Here is a 20,319-nt window from a genome sequence, read left to right on the forward strand (position 1 = left end):
AGTAGATTTGGTATGAATTTGTCTCGTCTTAAACTTAAGACGGATAGAGACCATCTTAAATAAGAAGTTGTGAAAATTGACGGATGAGCTTTTGAGCCTTCTTATGTATGTCATGTCATTGAGCTTTGAAAATGATTGACAGCTTCCGACAATGATTGACATAGGTCTTGGTTAATTAATTTTGATTTTGGTTTTTGGTTCACTAAACTAAACCGGACCATTGTTAAAAGAAAAAGAATTGTTTGAACCAGCCATAAGTATTTATATTGGTTCATAGCTTTATTTGGCAACTTTGTTAATTGAATAGCCATTCTTGTAAATAAAATTGCTATTTGGTTATTTTGGTAAATAGTTTGGAGCAAATGGCTAGTTTAGCAAAAGACCCTTACTAATTACAAGATCCGTTTTACAAACATCATGCATATGTAAGCTGGTCTTACACGAAAATCTATATTAACCTAAATGTAAAATATGATGCTACGAAAGTACGAAAATACCCTTGACAAGCAATTCCGAAGGTCCAACTTATTAGTGAGTGTTAGGCTGCTAAAGCTTACTTGAGTAGCATAAATACTAGTTAGACCATAAGCTAATATATCATCTTAAACACAAAACTTAAGTATAACACCCTTACTCCTTCCTAACCTACTCCTTCACTTCCTTCTTCCTCTTTTTTCCCATAATGGCACCAAATGGTACAACCAATGGTGCAACAAACGGGTCGTACACAAACATTGTCGGTCGTAAGACAACAATGCATAGGTTGATTGAGGAGCATGGGTCAGTCCTTATGCCTGGTGTCCAAGACGCTCTCTCTGCTGCTGTTGTTGAGAAGACCGGCTTCCATGCCGCTATTGTCTCGGGTTACAGTGTCTCTGCTGCCATGCTTGGACTCCCTGACTTTGGCTTGCTCACGTATAATTACTTATCTTGCCTCTATATATACATTTATGTTTAGCATTGACGAAACTTATTAAAATTTAAAATATCGGTTTTCCTAACATTATAGAAATAATAGGTGACCCTAATTGCGATATTAGTTAGTTTACATGTCTTAGGCCCTGTTTTTTTGGAGTTAAAGTCACTTAATTTCAGTTCACTTCAGATTCTATAAGTTGATTCGATTGATTCAGATCCTATAAGTTGATTCGAGATCCTATAAGTTGATTCGATTCGAGATCCTATAAGTTCGATTCGAGATCCTATAAGTTGAGTTCGATTCAGATCCTATAAGTTCAGATCGATTCGAGATCCTATAAGTTCGATTCTATAAGTTCGATTGATTCGATTCGAGATCCTATAAGTTGATTCAATTCGGATCGATTCGTTTGATTCGAAAAAAAATGCGCCTTACATAATTAACAAGTCGACTAGTCGACTTAAATTGTATTACTATAAACAATAGAATAAGATTGTTTTATAATGTACAAATATATAACGGGTATATTTCATATCTATGGAAAAATTTACGAAAATTGTTTAATACAGGACAACGGAAGTTGTAGAAGCTACCCGTAGAATTACAAAGGCTGCTCCAAATGTGTGTGTCATTGTTGATGGAGGTGACTTTTTCTTATGTACACTTTGACCAAGCTATGCTAAGAAAGGAAGGGCAGTTTGCCAACTACATTAATTTGTGTTCTTTTATACTCCCTTCGCACCACATCAAAGGTAACGTAGGGAAAATTGGAGTATTTAAGAAAAAGTGGAAAAATTAAAGGTAAAGAGGGAAAAAATAGGTGGGGTATGTAATTGTGGGTTTAATTGTGGGTTGGTAGGTGGGTATGTAATGACATTTTGTGTAAATATCAAATGTGGTATAAGGATAACTTGGTAATGTTATGGGCCAAATAAAGAATGTTACCTTTGGTGTGGTACGTTCGTTTATAGTAAGTGTTACCTTTGGTCTGGTACGAAGGAAGTATGTGTTGTATTCTTAAATTTATATTTGTTTTATGATAGACACCGGCGGAGGTGGTCCACTTAACGTCCAAAGATTTATCCGGGAATTAATCGCAGCTGGTGCTAAAGGAGTCTTCCTTGAGGTACATAAATTTTATGCACATATGACAAAATTTATTTAAAGGGAGGTTGTTTATTGTAAGTTAAAACTACTCCCTCCTATTCTAGATAAGTGTCTTATTGTGAATATGGCACAAGAATTAAGAAAGTGAGTTTAGACCACACAAAATGGACAATGGGACAGTTATGTGAATAGACGGAAATGAAATTGAATTTGGACCACACAACATTTACCAAAAATGGACAATGGGACATTATTGTGAATAGACGGAAATGGACAATGGGACTGTTATTTAGAGTAGGAGGGAGTATTCAATTATAGAGTATTTAATTGCTTAGATATTTCACAATTTCTAATTAAGTAGTAAAATCTATGAATCTGTAACGAAAATATAATAGGTGAATCTAGATTTAATAGTTAAGAAACAACAAACTTGTGTAATGGTCGTTATATCAAGTTAACTTCTAATTAATTACTATATTATTTTTCAACAGGATCAAGTATGGCCTAAGAAATGTGGTAAGTTATCATTTCATTATTTAAGCACTTTTTCTATGCTTTTTATTTTTATTTTTTAGTTCTATGATGTTGATTTTAAATTAATTCGACTTTTGTGTATTTCAGGTCATATGCGTGGCAAAGCTGTCGTACCTGCTGAGGAACACGCACTCAAGATAGCAGCGGCAAGGGAAGCCATTGGTGACTCTGATTTTTTCCTTGTGGCAAGAACTGATGCACGTGCTCCCCACGGCCTCGAAGAAGGAATTAGGCGTGCTAACCTTTACAAAGAGGTATTTAAAATTTTAATTTACAGTAATCATATAATTTTATTTGTCTATTTTTTTAGGTATATTAAACATTTAATATCAATAATTAACAACCATCAATTTACACAAATGAATTACCAAAATTGATAATGTAATTGAATCACATTTACAGGCTGGAGCTGATGCTACCTTTGTCGAAGCACCGGCAAACATTGATGAGTTGAAAGAAGTATCTTCAAAAACAAATGGTTTGAGGATTGCAAACATGATTGAGGGAGGAAAGACTCCTTTGCATACTCCAGAGGAGTTTAAAGAATTAGGTTTTCACTTGATTGCTCATTCACTAACTGCAGTGTACGCCACAGCTCGCGCCTTAGTTAACATCATGAAGATCTTGAAAGAAAAGGGAACCACTAGGGATGACTTGGACCAAATGGCTACCTTTTCTGAATTCAACGAGCTTATCAGTTTGGAGCCTTGGTATGAGATGGAATCCAAGTTTAAGAGCTTTACCCCTAAAACTACCTGATTATCATATTCGATTAGTTTGTCCTATTTTGGCAAAATCATTAATATTTATGTAAGTTTATATTAGTCATTTATGATTTATATTATGTGTAAGCAATTATTGTTATCCCTGAATAAATGTTTCGTAACCATTTGAGTATGACATGTATGATCATGGGTATTGTTATGTTTTATTGATTAAATCATAACCACATATTCTTCAATTTCCTTTTATTATTGTTGTGTTACAACTGAATCTCATATTAGTTTATAGTTACAATGTTGTTTAAATTTGCTTGAATAAATAGTCTGCTTATCCCAACTAGACTTAAACCTATTTGGATTATAAAACCTGTAATAAGATTTATTAGAAATTTATAATTGTTAATAGGAGATATACGATCGCGAAGTAAGGTAGATTTACAAAGATATCACATTCTCAAGAAGACCTATGCCCCATATATTGGTTCTTAACTAACATGTAACACTACTTGAATTTCATTTTATCAGTTTCATATTCTTGAAACATTAACCCGTAAATATATTTATTTATGTCTTTATTAGTCAAGTTAGCACTCAATCTCCCAACCTTGTTACCCTGGCATCAACATACAGTAATTATTTGTTTTTCTTCATACTCGTCTAATTTTATGCATGTCTCTCGATCTTACAATTGATCTGATCTCTCTGTTCTTAGCATCGTCATCTAACCATAAACACCTATACTTACACTTGTCAATGGCGGTTTAAGTTCAACATTCCAAAAAGATGTTTCATAAAGAGCCTTTCATGCCTCCTATCTTTCACTCATAATTAAGGCACAAAACTCAATTTACATATTACATGATATAATTAATTAAAGTCAATTGTGATATATTAACTCTAGTTTTCAAAAGCAAACAATATCTTATTTACATTGAGGATTTTGGAAAAAAAATAAACTAATTAAAGCAAAATATTTGCAGAAAATTGTGTGAACTTTAAAAATTTTAGTTCACAATCCTTAAAACTAATAATTCTCTTAATGCACATTCTTATAAAGGGTTTATTTAAGAGTTCTGGAAGAATATGACCGGAACATAGGCCAAGCCAACTCTTCATATTCAAATTTCAAAATGAGTAGAATTGGAAGAAATGCAATCGATTTTGTTTTCTAAGACAAATACAAATACTTCAACATTTGTAGCATTTTTGGGGATTATTTTTATTGGGTCCTGATTTTTGCAGTACATATTTTACTCAACGCAGTACACGGTTGACAATTTTACCCCTCTCATTTCCCCTTCTATTTTCTCTCACTGACCTCTCTCTAATGTTTTCTCAAAATATCAATTCATGCCAAATTGTTCTCAAATTTAAAATCTCAAATCCTATTTCCCCTCCCGTATCAATTCATCTCGAAATTTACGATAGCGTGTATAGGGTAGATGCCGTTCGTCGGCCGCCGACTTGGTCGCCGCCAGTAGTGGTGTGTCGGAAGAGGGGAGATGCGCCGGTGGTGATGACGTCGTCGTGGCAGTGCGTCGATGGTTATGACGTAGGTGTGGTGATGATGCGGCTGTGGTGATGGCAGGTGTTGCCGACGGTTAGTGCCTTAGTGGCCGGCCGTTGATGTACTACATTGATACAATTTTGTTTGTTTCTTGCAGTAGTACCACTCCTGTACTACATTGAGTAATTTTTTTTATTGTTTTTAGTTTGTGATTTACAAGCAGTAATCGTATTATGTGTTTGTACCGCGTCATCTAACAATTAACTACCTATTCGTCATTTGAATAATTGATTATAATTGAATAATTTTAATGTGGTTGAAGATGGAGGCTTTCAACAGTAGATAGAAGGGGAGAGAATTAAGTTTGAATGTTTTTTAAGTGAAGGGCAACAAATGGAAAATTTGGTGCAAAAAGTACTATATTGAGTAAAAAACGTACTACGAAAATAAATTACGTTTTTATTTTGTTCCCTATCCCCTTGTTAGCCCTCCCTTACTCCATCCCACACCCTCTCATAAATCTATGCTAATTTCTTGCAATCCCCCTCTTAAGTTGAATATCTCCATATTTAAATTGTAACACCCCGGTCCAAACTTTGGATCGGGAGTGGTCACTCACGGTAACTCGTCATACTGTGTACATGGCCCACAAATTAACACAGGTCATTTTCAACGCATTTTGGCCTCACTCATGTGCATCCCGGGAACCTTCTCGGAAGGTCACCCGTCCTAACACTACTCTCAGCCAAACACGCTTAATTGTGGAGTTCTTTCGCATGGATAACCAGAAAAGAAATTGCACTTTGTTGATATGAATAGTATTTTCAATCTTTTTAAGCACTAGTCAGATTTTGAACCTATCAATGGACCTCTTTAAAGGGGTACTCCACCCGATAACGTATTCGGTTTAGTGGAGTATTACATAAACTACTACTCCCTCCATTCAACTCCACTTTGCAACATTGCTTTTTGCGCGGGTATTAAGAAACGGATTAAAAAAACTATTAAAAGTACATAGGGAAAGGGAATGGTGGGGTTAAAGATATTAAAAAAATATAAAGGTGAGTTTTATGGTGGATTTGTGTGGGGTATGAATGACATTTTTTGTAAATATAGATTTTCAATAAGGATAGAAAGGTCTTTTACATGTCCAAATAAGGAAACCTGTAAAGTGGAGTTGAATGGACGGAAATAGAATACTTGTAAAGTGGAGTTGAATGGAGGGAGTATAAGATCATTAACATTACCAAACATTCCAATTGTCTTACACGAATTATTCTATCAATCACACCAACATAACAATCAAAGCAACATTTGCTACTTGAATCATTAAAGTCTCATCAAGAGTCACATATATCAAATAACTAACTATATGAAATATCCGATCCTTATTACTCATTTTGACTCTAGGGAAAAAAACAACCACTGTCAATCAAATATATAAAGTGTACAATGTAAATGACATCAGAATATTAGCCAAATTAGTTCCTATTTATCCATCTTTATAGATGGAGTCGTTGAACCAATCGTTGGTTGGCGCAATGGTAGCATGAGACTGCGCTTGGTAGGGAGGTCTGCGGATCGATCCCCCACAACTGCGATTGAGAGGGGTTTAAATACCGTAATCCTTGGACACGCCCCGAAATCCGGATTAGTCGGCCCAATGTAGTTCGGATTATCGGATGGTTTAGACCAAAAATAGATGGAGTCGTTGAGAGATCTCAACACATTTTTCTACCTTTAACCTAGACTCACACTTATCATAATCACAATATTATCATGAATATAAGGATATTGAAGGAAAAAGATCTCAGCATTCTCATGTTATCTCAATATGAAACTAAACTCCAAAATTCACTAAGCTATTCCATCCTTATTTATGTTACAGGAGTAATTCATTGATTAACAACACTAAGATCCGTGAATTCAGTTAAAACTCTTGTTAAAAATAATTTTTTCAATATAGTTTTGAGTCTATTAATCGCTTATCTATTCAACAAAACAAGAATAAAGTCATTGAGCAATAACAACCTCTTCACCCTCACCACTAGACCGACAAATGGGTCTTTCGAGCCTGGTCACTTCGGATCAGGTCATTTTCGGGTCAACATATTCTCGGGTCACTTTTGGATCGGATCACTTTTGATCGGGTCACTTCGAATCGGGTCAGTTTGGGCCGGGTTGTTTCATGTCATGATGTTGCATTAATAAAGTCATTTTGAGTAATTGGACCTAGCAAAACGGGTCGGGTTCGGGTCGGGCCATTTCGAGTCAGGTCAGTTCGGGTCTCTCATTGATTTCGGGTCGGGACAGGTCATTTCGGGTTTTGGGTCTGTTTCGGGTTTGTTAGTCGGGTTTGTTTCGAGTCTAGCGGGTCGATTGTTTCGGGTCGGGTCATTTTTGGGTCAATGAATAATAAAGAAATAGCCATTTCAAATCTTTTCGGTTCAATTAGAGTTATATTTTGTCGGGTCATTTTTGGGTTTGTGGTTCCGATCTGGGTCATGTTTGGGTCGGGTCAAGTATGGGTCAAGAAAGCTCGGGTCATGTTCGGGTCGGGTGGCTTAATTCGGGTTTTCGGATCACATTCAGGTGATGTAGTTCGATCATTTTGGGTCTCGGGTCAGCCTTTTCAGGTCGGGTCAATCGGGTCGGATTGCTTTTGCCAGGTATACGAGCCATTTTGATACAATCGGGTGATATCAGGTCACTCAAGTTGGGTCGCTTCGGAGCTGGTCACTTTCGAGTCGGGTCTCTTTGAGTCTATCGGGTCACTTTCGGGTCATATATTTGAGATTATTTTCGAATCTCAAGTCAACCTATCGAATTGGGTCAGTTTTATCAGATCTACTCAAAACTCAAAATATATCAAACCGTTTTTTCAAGCCACAATTCATTTGTTAGCTCTATGCGCTCTAAAAAATAAAATGCCTCAATTATACAGTGTGTTCCCAAAATACCCCTACACTCCCCACCCTTTCCCCTCACTCTCTCAACGCAAGACATCCTTCCGACGACCAATTTTACCCAATTTTCCAGCTGGTTAGTAATTAGGGTTTTTATTCTTTCAATTTACTCTAATTTACCGTAATTGTCGCGTTTGTGTTTGATTTTATTTTTATTAGTTATAATTTGGTACTCCCTAGTTGTTGTTTGATGTGTTCAAAATTGAATTGCACAAGATTTAATTAGGTTTTTAGGGAATTTTTGATCAATGTTTGATTGTTTTTGTTGTTTAAGTAATTGGTGATTGATTGTAATCGTTGCAATGATACTTGAATTTTTCATTAACTTGGTGCTGAGATTAAAGTATTTAGGAGTTTCGTCTTGCTTAGAACCGTCTTAAGTTTGCAACCTGTGTCCGAGTCGGACACCTGGACTGACATCTCAGTTTAAGCCAAAATATGCGTATTTTTCATTACAATATCCGAGTCGGATACTTGGACATGCACCCTTGTCGTATAGTTTTAAATGAGCCCGAGACTCTGAGTAACATAGATTACAGGTAGCAGAAAAAGGTCGTAAGCTTAAGACAGTCTCAAATGAGATTTCTGTTTCTCTCTTGATAGGTTTTCTACCCTAATGTCTTGCATTCGTATTTTCTGCCCACTCTCAGGATTTTCGTGCTGAAAGATACGGAGTATTTTCTAGCTGGGTTATATGGTTTCTGGTAATCTCTTTATGTCATTTTCCGTTTCCCTTACCCTTCTATTTATAGTCATTTTGTTTATTTGCTGGGTGGATTTGATTATAAGTTTTATGAGTAGGGTTTTTCTCTATGTTAATTTTGCAGGAGATTGATTGGTTGCAATGTTTGAGGGGTTAGTTAGGCAACTGCTCCTGGGTTATTTGGGACGATACATTAAAGATTTTCAGAAGGAGCAGCTTAAAATTACATTTTGGAATGGTATGCTCTTGTAGAATTAGCGATTAACTCTATTAGTTGGTTTATGGTGTCATATACTCCTTTCGTCCTAATCATTTGTTTACTTTTGATAATCATTTGTTTACTTTTGATTAAAATGCCCCTCGCAAAGATTTAAGAACGTCGACAAATGATTGGGACAGAGGGAGTATGTGACTATTAGGTTAATGATTGAGTTGTTATGACGAGTTAATTTTATATTGCAGAGGAAGTCTTGCTGGAGAACGTGGAGCTTATTCTTGAAGCATTCGACTATCTTCAGTTGCCAGTTGCTCTCAAGAGAGGTAAGCATGATCTTGCCTGCTTGTATTGTGTGTTTTACACCTTTTACTACTCTCTGGAGGCATGTTTGTTGTTCCATTTAGGAGCAAGATTTGCTCTTGATGTACACAGCTCATATGATAATGAATTTTGAGTGTATCCTATAAGATAAAAAATGCACTTTCAGGGTTAGCAGGCTCTGGTCATGTGATGATGTCTTCTCCATGTATGAGTGGTTATGAAAATCGTCAAAACAGTGGTTATGAAAATGGTCAAAACTCTTGTGAAATAAAATGAAAATGTTCAAATTGAAATAATGTATTTCAGTGGAGAGGTAACAGTCTCACTGCTTTTATTAAATGTACAGTTCTCAAGACGTGTTGATGATAATGAATTTTGAGTGTATCCTATAAGATAAAAAATGCACTTTCAGGGTTAGCAGGCTCTGGTCATGTGATGATGTCTTCTCCATGTATGAGTGGTTATGAAAATCGTCAAAACAGTGGTTATGAAAATGGTCAAAACTCTTGTGAAATAAAACGAAAATGTTCAAATTGAATAATGTATTTCAGTGGAGAGGTAACAGTCTCACTGCTTTTATTAAATGTTCAATGTTGTACTCAAAAGAAATGTATTTGGAAGCGATTTATTGACTTGACTTAGCCGTAATCCTTCCTCCACTCAATCTTCCCACCCAATGAGCCACCCCTACCCACCAGAGTTAGCTCCATCCCCTGCAATTCTGCAAACCCACCTTTCCCTAACCGAAACAACCTCCCAGGGCTCCCACCCACTCATACCTTGCATGGATTTTTCCTGGGGCGGGGGATGGTTTTGTGGAATTGGGGGGGGGGGGTTCAAGAGGTGGGGCAGATTTCGATGGTTGAGGATGGTTTTGGGCGTCTTGTGGTATGGTTAGGAGGTAGAGGTGGTTGGTGGTGAAGTCAGGGATGGTTGGTAGTGGGGTACGGGTTGTTGGTGGTGGGTTAGGGTCATGGCGGAGTTGGTTTGCTGTTTGTGGTGGTATAGTTTGGTTGGATTAAATGAGGGTGGATGGGGGGGGTTAGGGTGGTGGCGGAGTTGGTTTGCTGTTTGTGGTGGTATAGTTCGGTTGGATTAAATGAGGGTGGATGGTGGGTTAGGGTAGTGAATAGTGATTGATGAGGGGTGGTGAGATAAGGGTTGGTTGGTAGTTGTGATTGTGTAAAAGTTTCTTAAAAAGGAAATGTAAAGAATCACACATACCAAAAAAGGAATACGAAAAGAAAGAGTTGAATGAGGAATTACTCTGTATTGTGAAGAGTTTGGTCCTTATTAATTGTTATCTTCGTTTTATGAAATAAATTTTGGCTATGCAGTCCATTGCTTTTGTAACACTGTTACTACTACTACTACTACTGCTACTACTAGCGTCATGCAGTTTTTACTGTTTTCATTATTGTTTTTGCTTGTTCTGACAGAATACTATTCTGCTTGTATGTTCCTTAGCTTGGGCATCTTTTGATATACCATCTACACTGTTTGACAGGTCATATTGGGAGGCTAAGTATTAGGATTCCTTGGATGAAGCTAGGCTGGGACCCTATCATAATACTTGTAGAAGATGTCTTCTTTTCTGCTGGTCCAAGAGATGATGATGAGGTATCCCTTCGTTTTCTCCACCAAGTTGTTTTCTTCTTTGCACTTTCCAAACCATGTACATTGTGGGTTAGGCTCTAATGTATGGTCCATGTTACCTTTCTTGCGGGAGTCACATATTTGCAATAAATACCTTGCAGTCCTTGCTTACTGTGATTTCATGTCTATATGGAGCTTGTTTTTACCTTTACTATTGTAGTGGAGTGCAGATGCTGTTGAAACAAGAGAACTGGCTGCCAAAAAGGCAAAGCTTGCTGCTGCAGAGTTAGCAAAACTGTCCAGACGTGTTTCTGGTGAGTCATGTTCAGCTATCAGTCTCACTACCACTTGGTCTATGTATCATGTAGTTCGATGTTTATTCACTCTGTCACTTGACATTGTGATCTATGAGCGTAGTAACTTATTAGGACTTTTAGAATAGAGCCATGGTTAAACTGTTCCAAGATAATTAATCAAGTTACAAGAGATGTCTTATTTATGAAAGTAATACATATGTGCAGCAAAAAGACTTCATAGTGGTTAAAAGCATGGTGATTATATCACTGCAACTCTAAATATACTGGTGTCACTGATGATAATTCTAAAGGAAAACCACCAAATTGCTGGATTCAGTACCTCTTGAGGTTTGACTCTAAGCACACACCACATCCCAATTGTTTTGGCGATGGCTGTTTAGCATGTCTGAGACAACACACTTAACAAGTTAACGTGCTCTGATATTTGCTGCTATATGGAATTTTTTATCTAGCTAGAAGAAATTTTCTAGTAAAGGGAAAAACACTTCGGGAAAAAGGAAATAATTGGGGAGGTGAACCATCTTCCATAGCTCCAGACCCACAAGATTATGATTCTAAGCTGATAGTTAACATCTTCTGCCAGGCTTAGGCTTTATCCAAGCAGTAGAACCTTGGATGAACATCCCCTAGCCTGAAACATCATGCTTGATGCAAGTCAATGCTTAAAGGTATTGGACTATTGGTAAAATTAGAGTTAATCAAGAATCAGATTGACAGTTCACTGAACAGGCAAAACATAGAAAATGTTGGCACTCTGTCTGCTTTTCCTTCTCATGCTCTTGCATTGCCACTTTTGATTCCTTCTTGTTCCTATCTTCTTTGTTTGCAGACAACCAAGCGGGACAATCATTGTTATCACATGTGACTGGAAGGGTGATAATTCATATTGTTATTTATAAAGTTGGAATTAAAGGTAGTCCATGAAATGTCCTTGCTTGATGACTGCTAACCCGCAGTAATTTATTATGCACAGATCCTTGATAGCGTCCAAGTGTCCATGAGGAATGTCCATATATTATACTCTGAAACACAGCCTCATCCGGTACCCTTTTTTTCCTTTCATTTATAGTTTACCTGTATATAAGTTTTTTAATTTGAAGGCTGCTTTAAATATTCAAAATATTTATTCCAGTGTAATTATTCGCTTTGGGTTTTCTTCCTTTTTTTTTTCCTTGTAATGACATTATGCAGGACATAACCTGATGTTTTTGGTCTTTGTGCTTCTTTTGTGAATAAAGTCGGGATTTGGCTGTTGCTTTAATCATTTTATGTTTGATTATAAGTGTCTCTGAACTTTGAATCTTTTTTCAGCTCCGCTTCTTCATCTTTATTGATATTTTTAAACATGTTGTGACTATTCCTGTAGGTGATTGTTCTTGTTCAGTTTTATCTGTGAAATTGTGAAATTATGGCTTGAGAATCTGAGATAGTGTTAAATAGAATTTGATGCTTTAGAGACACCATTTTCATTATCAGTCATCCTAAACTGTCTGTATGTGTTTATAACACATGGATAAAGTTGCATGTAGCCAATTTTTTTTTTACCTCGTCCTAGGCAGAACCCTCTTTTGCTTTCTCTCCCCCAAACTCTGTATACATGAAATGAAAATAGGCAGTTGTTTCAAGACTTGGAGTTTGGGCCTTTGGAGGGAAAGTACAGGTATTTTTGGTTTAGGCTTATATTGTAACTTCAACATATTGTATCTTAGAAAGATGTGTTTACTAGGCCCTCTTTTTGGCATATAATTTTATGATCCGGAACTCCGGAAGTATGGTCGAATCTGTCCTGAGGTTTGAGAAAGGATACAAAAGGCTTGTATCGCTAAAGTGATTGTGTCCTGCAAGCGGGTGGTGGCACCTGGTTCTTTGGCCAAATTTCTTAATATCAATATTGTAGCTTCAACATATTGTATCTTAGAGAGATGTGTTTACTAGGCCTTCTTTTTGGCACATACTTTGATGTGCCGGTAGTATGGTCAAATCTGTTCTGGGGTTTGAGGAAGGATACAAGAGGCTTGTATTGCTGAAGTGGTTGTGTCCTGGTTCGTTGGCCAAGTTTCTTAAAACAATGTTGTAGGTTTGTCTTGTAGCAAAGACAGTAGCCTGCTTTTAAATGTGCAGCGCCAGCTGTTTCTCTTGTGAGCACTGAGCAGTATCCTTGGATCTTTTGAGGGTTTAGACTTGTTTGGATTGCTAAAGTGTTAAAGCTGGTTTTGTAATTCTGGTGGCTGCTCTTTTGATGGATTATTGATTTAGGTAAATGTCAATGCTGAAGAAATTCTTATGTACCACAGAATTAGTGGTTCTATAGTTGAGATGGTTGTCTTATGTGTTAGGCAAGCATCAAGTCTAGAACTCCTTTGTTTCTTCGTTGTGAGGCAGCTTTGTCACTGAAGCTATGCATAGGCAAGTGGGCGTGTCCTGGTTCTTTGGCTAAATTTCTTAATAAAAATAATGTAGGGTCGTCTTGAAGCAAATACTGTAGCCTGCTGTTGAAATGTGCAGTGCTAACTGTTTCTCTTGTGAGCAAAATTCTTGTATCTATTGGGCCTTTAGTCTTGTTTGGAATATGTTTGAGGATAGGGTGGCTGTATCACCTTCTTTTGTTGGCCAAGTCGCCAAGAGGCAAAGACAGCTGGTGCTTTGAAGGGATTTTGCACCTTGGTTGTAAGGAGTTTGTGAGAAGTTTCTAACTTTGATAATGGGTGAATATCTTTTCATTTGCAACTCCAACGCTTTTATGTAATGATATTTACTTCTTTTTTTCTATCTTCAAATTTGATGGAAAACCGTTCTGCATGTTGGTTGACTTATGTATATTCCTTTTCCAGAAGTGTCAAAAGACTCCCATACTTTGGGTTTGGTGCATGATTAAAGCAAAATCTCTCTTAAATTATGTCCACGTCTTCTGTTATGATGTGCTCCTTAGTCCTTCCATTGCTTTAGGTTCCTTACTCTCGGTCTGATTGGGTCTGATTAGGTAATCCGGAAACAGTCTATTTGTGCTTTTAACACAGTTGTAAGTCTGAGGGCACCGATTCCTCCTTACCTTTCCATGTTGGTAGCCTTTGTGTCTCGGAGGGAAAGGGTAGTGTTATATGTGGATTTTGCAATGTATATTCTGCCAGTTTGCTTCCTAAAAGAGTATCTTGGGCGATGAATAGTAGCCTAGTAAGTATTGTCCTGAAGTTGGCGTTTGTTTGCCTTGGCAAGTTTCATCCGAAGCTCAGGAAATCTGAAGCCTAGTTATCCTTCTTACTCTATTTTATATATTTGCTTTACAAAGTTGGGCATTCCGTAGTTCTTACAGCTATCATTGAATGAGTCACTATGGGGTCGACTCACATTTGTGTCACCATTAGTATTTTTCCTTATTTTTTTATTAATATATATCTTCGTTCCTCTTTTTTTGCTGTTGATGTTGCTTTGGCCTCTGAGTGAAGTGTCTTGCACTTAGTATTCAATATGGCACAGTTAACAGCCACTTTGATTTCTGGACTTATATATAGACAAATCAATGGCCCTTGGTTTGCATGCAAGGAAAATGCATTTAATGTCTGACTTTTTCCTTGCAAAACAAAGAGAATGAGATAATGCTGAAGGTGAAGCAATCCTTCGGAGAATATTAGTACATCATTGTGTTTCTACAATTTGATTTATTCTCAATTCTATTAGGACATGGTATATCGTTTTGGTTGTTTGCGTATGCGTCACCATCTTTTATGCGTTACTCCCTCTTATTCTTTGGATTCGTATCACTTCCATTTTCAGCCCATTTAGTGGATTCATACCATTACCTTAAAATGCATAAATAAACCTACCAAAACCTTATTCCCTCAGCCTCTCATTTCACCCTTCAACTACCACGCTCCACCATACAAAAAACTACCACAGTGCTCCACCACTCAAACCCCACATCTGGCTCCGACCATTGTTAAGCACTCCCACGATGGAGCTGTTTAAAGGCCGACCACCACCACCTCACAGGTCAGATTGCATATTGGTTAGTAAATTTGGGATTAGAATGTAGGTAGACGCTAGAAATTGCGAATCAACCCAAAATCAATTTTGCAAACATGGTTAAACAGTGATTAATTGCTCACCACTTTTTACCTCAGATGAGATACGCAATCTTCAGGGTACTGCTAAATTGGAAGGATATCAGACTAATCTTATGTAATCAAGAGATGTGTATGGGTTTCACAAGGGGCGAGGGAATCAGATCCATGGCGAGGAGAGTTCCGTAGAGCCGTAGAGGCAGGTCGAGTGATGGGTGAGAATGATTCGGGTGGCTGTGATGTTGAGCGAAGGGATGGTACAAAGGCCCACATTTGAGAGGCATTGCTGATGCAATTTGAGACCCTAATTTGGTGGAGGGGGCCAAAAGGCGCTGTGGTGGTGAGGAATCGACACCGGCGGTCGGCAGAGGGAGTGGTGACTGATGAGGTTGTTATGGGATGGGGCAGGGTGATGGTGGTGGTGGCAGGGCTGTGTTTTGTGGTGATGGAGAAGTGAGGGGTTAGACAAGAAAAGGTAAGGGTAAAAAAGTCAATTATTATGATCTTTTCTTAAAATTTGGCAGAAGTAAATATTGTATGAATTGAAAGAATGGGAGGGAGTAGTATTTATTTATTTACTTTGTCGTGCGCTTTTCATGTTTTTATTTCTATTTTTATATTTGCGATGATATATGCAGTTGGAAGCTATTCTTCTGGTGGGCCATGCAATCTAATTCAAATCTTCCCAACTCTTTCTTTGACACAGATGCTATTTGGGTTAACATTTTCAAGCCTGACAGTACCAAAGCCAGATTCAATCGGGTAACCAGCTAGTCCTTTCATAAATTTTGAATCGTGATGTAGAGTGCATGTCACTTTCAATTGCTAAGTGGGCAGTGTAATTTTTCCGCTTCGTCGTATTGCTTTTTAAGTCATAATTTTACAAAAATTTAGGATCGAACTCGTGAGTGGAAGTATAAAATCATTGCCAAACCCATCCGGCTACTATTGACTTGCCTCTTACATTACCATAAAATTTGTTTTATTATTTGTTTATTGCCAAACCTTTGGTGTCTTTTTGTACATGGGCGTCGCCCCCTTGATGCCTTAATTAGTATTATTGTTAGCTGCACGGTGCTAGTATGAAAGTTCTGTTTTAATCTTTGACTGGATTTTCAAATTGGTGCGTTTTTTTGGTATTTTTATAGCTGAAAGGCTAGACCACAGCATGCTACTCGGCATGATAAAATTAATACCTTGTCCTCAAGAATATACAACTGTCAGTAGTAATTTGGCCTTTGGGAACTTAGAATCACCTTTCTGCCTTAGTTATTTGTGAACCTTGAACAAATGTGGCCTAGTCTTGTATGTGAGCGTGATACTCTCGCTGGGTGCTGTCCCATTCTTCTACTTGTTCTATGTATATAGTTTATATCCAGTTTTCACGAGTGTATTCGTGCACTTCATCACAGAGGGAGTTTTTTTAAAAGGCTTGGTTTTCATATTTTCGTGGGGCTAAGGATTCAACTTTGAAGGACATTCCTACGTGTGATCATTATTATGTAAGAAGGCGGGGGGGGGGCTTCTGTTCAGCTTATTGACAGATTTTTTTACTCTTCTGTATATTACTCCTTAGTCATGCATCTACGTCTCATTTTAAAGTAAATATTAATGCATGGTTCTCTAACTCTTGCGTTTTTCAGATCTTCAATTTCGAAGGGCAAAGGTTGCCAGGTAAACAAATCTGTGGAGATCAAAGGTCTGGGTATATACTGTAACACCTTTCAAGAATCTTCAGACTTGATGGGAACCTTTGCTGATGGAAAGCGTCAATCCTGGCTCGATGCACAAAATGACGTGGATAAATTTGACTATATGGTGGCGCCATTTGATATGTGTCTGCTGGTAGGCAAGCATTGCAAATTTTTGCTGTCATCTTTTATTTACATCTACGTTCTCTTATTTTAGCTCATATGCTTAAATTAAAAAGTCGTTCCCTAAACCGAAATATATATGATTTAGGGATGGGTTTTGTTATGTTGTTTTCCATGCTTGTTTTCTGGAATGCATGTCTAATCTACCCAATGAGTAATTGAGGAGACCCCACGATTTTCAATTTCCCTTCCGGCTGATGCTGTCTTAAGAGGTTAATTTTTAGCAGGACTCAACCATCTATGTTCAACTTGAATATGAAGGTATTATAAACTAGAATAACGATGTTTATGGGCCGTTGGATAGGAACATGGACCATTTGGTGGATGAGTTTGTGAGTGGACTGAGAAAGAGCAACTCCAAGCTCTGCCACATGTAGATGGAGTTAAATTTGGAGACAGAATTTCTTCAGTACTTACAAGATTGATTGATATTTTTTAGAAACTAAGAGCTAAACAACAATAGTTGATGCTAAGTTTTTCATCGGTTGGCAAGTAATAGGACGAAGTTTCATAAGTCTGGTCCATCGTAGTGAATGGACAAGTTTCATCCATCTTTTCTGAGAGGAGACAATTACTAAATTCTATCATAACATGTATTTGGAAGAGATCTTCCTTAGACCACATTTCAGTGCCTATTTGCTTGGATGATGCTACTACCTTAGAAGCTCCTTTTTCTGAAGAAGTTTGTCAGTTTGACAAATACAAGTCCCCGAGGCTGAGGGTTTCGACAATGTCTTTTTCCACCATTGTTGAGAAGTTGTTAAAGGAGAGAGTATGGGCCCTTTTCTCGATTTCCATGAATATGGTGTGTTTGAGAGGAATTTAAATAAGACTTTCTTTAGCTTGATTCCGTAGGTTATGGGCGCCGAGGCTAATTAAAAATTTCAGATCTATAAGTTTACTTTGTAGCACCTACAAATTTTTTGTCCTGGAGTGTCTCTATTCGTCTTGAGTTGGGTTCACCCTAATAATCCTAAAAAAGTTCTCTCGACTAGGAAAGAAGAATGTGAAAGTGTTGGATAAGCGAAACCTGGAAGATGGTTCCTTCAGGCTTCAACTATTTGGTGGTGTATTTGGATTGAAATGAATCATTTTATTTTTGATGATGTTGCCTCTATGTGCCAGGAATTCAAATTCTACCTTTTAAAGGCTTTTGTGTAGTTGGACTCTTGTGCTTCACTCTCAAGAATTTGAATTTTGTTCTTTGTAGTCTTGTAGATAAGATCACTCATGAGAGCTTAAGAGTTTTGCATTTTGCACTCCTTTTGTATCGGGGTGTTTCTTTCTCTTGTGAAGTAGCGGTCTTTCGATGCAGTTCTGGACGCAATTTTCATCTTGGGTTACTGGGAAGCAGCCTCTTTGTGTTTCTAACACAAGGGTAAGGCTGCGTACATCCGATCCCCCCTTACTCGGCAATTTGCGGGAGCCATTGAGGCAATGTTGCTGTTGTTTTTGTATTGGTGTTACCCCTTTGGTGTCTTTTCGTACTTACACTATGGTATTTTTCAACGTGTATAAGGTCTGTTAGATGCCTAGGTAATTGTTTGATGAAACTGTCAGGAATGCGCGATAGATTGTTGAGTGATGATGAGGCGTTGAAAGAGTTTATGGAGCCCTAGTATTGTCTTGTGCGATTCTGCTTATGGAGCTAGAATGTTTACACTGTTGGATTGGTATTTGGGACTCATTTAAAATGGTTTTAATATGCAAGTTCTTGATGGATGTTAGCTGAAGAATAGGTTCCGGCCATGCAGGCTGTCTCATTTCAGTGATCATGACAGTTGCAATGTAACTTGCGATATCAAACGTTGACAAGCCATATCGTCATCCCTATGATTTTTTTTTTCAAAAATGCTACATGGTGTCTAACTGTCTATTAGGATTTGCTAATGCAACCAAATTTCAACAAAATGTCGAAATATCCGATGAGTGAACTCTGCAGAGATGCTAGATGGTGTCTACTAGAAAATGCTATCCCAACCAACTTTTGACACATTTTCTGTTGATAGAAAATTTGCTTCCATGATGGAGGTTTATATATTGTCTTGGTGGAATGGAATGTTTTCTGAACTTTGCTGCTGCGACCTCTCAATGAAAAAAGAAATGTTATTTGTTTTTGGCTGTTGTTTCCAATTCATAGTTTTTTGTTTTTATTTGGAAAGAAAACTCATTTGCTCTTAAGCAGGTCTTGTTTTGTTATTTTTGTTTGCTTCCATGCTATCCGTCTATTGCCTTTTTTGTTTGTGTTTCGTTTTCTACCTTTATTGGAAAGGGTGTCACGTTTCATTTTATTTGCCTTGAAGTAAAAGCTGAAAAATTATTCCTGACACTAACTGAGTTTTGTTGTCCGTCCTAGGTAACAAAAACTGAAAAGGTTGAGCATGATGCTCCAAAGTATTCTGTAACTGCTGAGCTCACAAAACTGGTTGGTTGAGCATTCTATATACAATTTGTTGCTTAGTCTTTTCAGGTCGAGTTGTGCAATGAAATTGTCCTTATTTTATCAGGCCATGACCATTAATCCAGATCAACTGGAGCATGTCTTGAAGTTTTCTGATTATATCACCACCTGCCAGCTGAGGGAAAAGTATGTTCCATATACCTTGAGTATGGTTCTGCTTCTGATTCGGATGGGATGATAATTTTACCAAACTGTGTCATTTACCCCCTTCTTGTACTCTTCAGTTTGCTGATTTTGCTCCCTGTTAAGTGTTATGTGCCTCTGCGTGATTTAAGTATTTTCAGCTTCTGAAAAATTGAAACTGATACTCCAAAGAGTGTTTGATGTTGTTTCTGATCCTTGATGAGGTTTTCTTTGGCATGTGCAGTAATCTTCTTAGTTTTTTGCAACAACTAAACCTTAATGGGTACACTATTTAACTGTAATGTAACTGACTTGCACAGAATAGATAGAACAGATTGAAGTGTACATAACCCCAACTCAATGCTCTTTTGCTTGCTATACCTTACTTGCCTTTAGAAGTGTCTGACACTATACATATGATCAATGACTTCTCTTCAAAACCCAAATATTTTTAGTTTCCACATATTCGGATGAGCCTTGTCTATCTTCCACAAGTTGTTACACTCTTTCACTTATACATTTGCTTAAGATGGGGTTTGACCTTGACAAGACGGATACTAGTATGAAATGAAGGGAAAAAAATGTAGGAAAAAGGTCTCTCTGCCCATGGTAGTAAAATGCTTCTGTTACGGTATGTAACACACAGGCAATGTAACGGAATTTCATGCCACAGTTGCCCTATTTCCCGTTATATTACACCGCATAGAAAAATGCTGATTTTCAAGGCCCAAATCAATATATCAAAATATCGCAGTTCTTTACCCGTATTTGCGCATGTCTTGGTATGTTCTATCCGCTATTTTGTGAGAAAAAATATAGGGATGCTGCGTTTTTGTAATGATGTATTGAATATTTACTAAAATCATAGATATCAACTCAAATTTCATTTTTTTA

General features: G+C 37.4%; 2 protein-coding genes across 4 annotated transcripts in view; both read left to right on the forward strand.

Annotated features, from left to right (window-relative positions):
- The first annotated feature begins 555 nt into the window (after positions 1-555).
- On the forward strand, positions 556-3,460 carry LOC141596344 (petal death protein-like). Its single transcript, XM_074416470.1, has 6 exons — positions 556-915; positions 1,489-1,562; positions 1,963-2,045; positions 2,518-2,542; positions 2,648-2,814; positions 2,963-3,460. The coding sequence occupies exons 1-6, from the start codon at positions 683-685 to the stop codon at positions 3,317-3,319; spliced, it is 939 nt and encodes a 312-aa protein (XP_074272571.1). The 5' UTR covers positions 556-682; the 3' UTR covers positions 3,320-3,460.
- Positions 3,461-7,688: 4,228 nt separating this feature from the next.
- The window catches only part of LOC141596345 (intermembrane lipid transfer protein VPS13-like), a 42,813-nt gene continuing 30,182 nt past the window's right edge, over positions 7,689-20,319 (forward strand). Inside the window, exons 1-12 of one of the 3 annotated variants that reach the window (XM_074416471.1) lie at positions 7,689-7,831; positions 8,406-8,459; positions 8,583-8,696; positions 8,921-8,998; positions 10,504-10,616; positions 10,813-10,906; positions 11,739-11,782; positions 11,883-11,951; positions 15,674-15,729; positions 16,611-16,812; positions 19,198-19,266; positions 19,349-19,428. In XM_074416471.1, the coding sequence (XP_074272572.1) occupies positions 8,600-8,696; positions 8,921-8,998; positions 10,504-10,616; positions 10,813-10,906; positions 11,739-11,782; positions 11,883-11,951; positions 15,674-15,729; positions 16,611-16,812; positions 19,198-19,266; positions 19,349-19,428 (902 nt within the window). In that variant the 5' untranslated portion in view covers positions 7,689-7,831; positions 8,406-8,459; positions 8,583-8,599. Of the gene's footprint in view, positions 7,832-8,405; positions 8,460-8,582; positions 8,697-8,920; positions 8,999-10,503; positions 10,617-10,812; positions 10,907-11,738; positions 11,783-11,882; positions 11,952-15,364; positions 15,443-15,673; positions 15,730-16,610; positions 16,813-19,197; positions 19,267-19,348; positions 19,429-20,319 lie in introns of those variants that run through there. The other 2 variants (XM_074416472.1, XM_074416473.1) reach the window with 2 other exon arrangements.

The sequence above is a fragment of the Silene latifolia genome, chromosome 8 (genome assembly GCF_048544455.1).
Source record: "Silene latifolia isolate original U9 population chromosome 8, ASM4854445v1, whole genome shotgun sequence".
Taxonomy (NCBI): Eukaryota; Viridiplantae; Streptophyta; class Magnoliopsida; order Caryophyllales; family Caryophyllaceae; genus Silene; species Silene latifolia.

Bases quoted from the DNA above. Each gene is read 5' to 3' on its own strand.
- LOC141596344 (XM_074416470.1), top strand. From the start codon at position 683: ATGGCACCAAATGGTACAACCAATGGTGCAACAAACGGGTCGTACACA. The intron at 916-1,488 runs GTATAATTACTT...TGTTTAATACAG, and splicing joins CCTGACTTTGGCTTGCTCAC to GACAACGGAAGTTGTAGAAG. The intron at 1,563-1,962 runs GTGACTTTTTCT...GTTTTATGATAG, and splicing joins GTGTGTCATTGTTGATGGAG to ACACCGGCGGAGGTGGTCCA.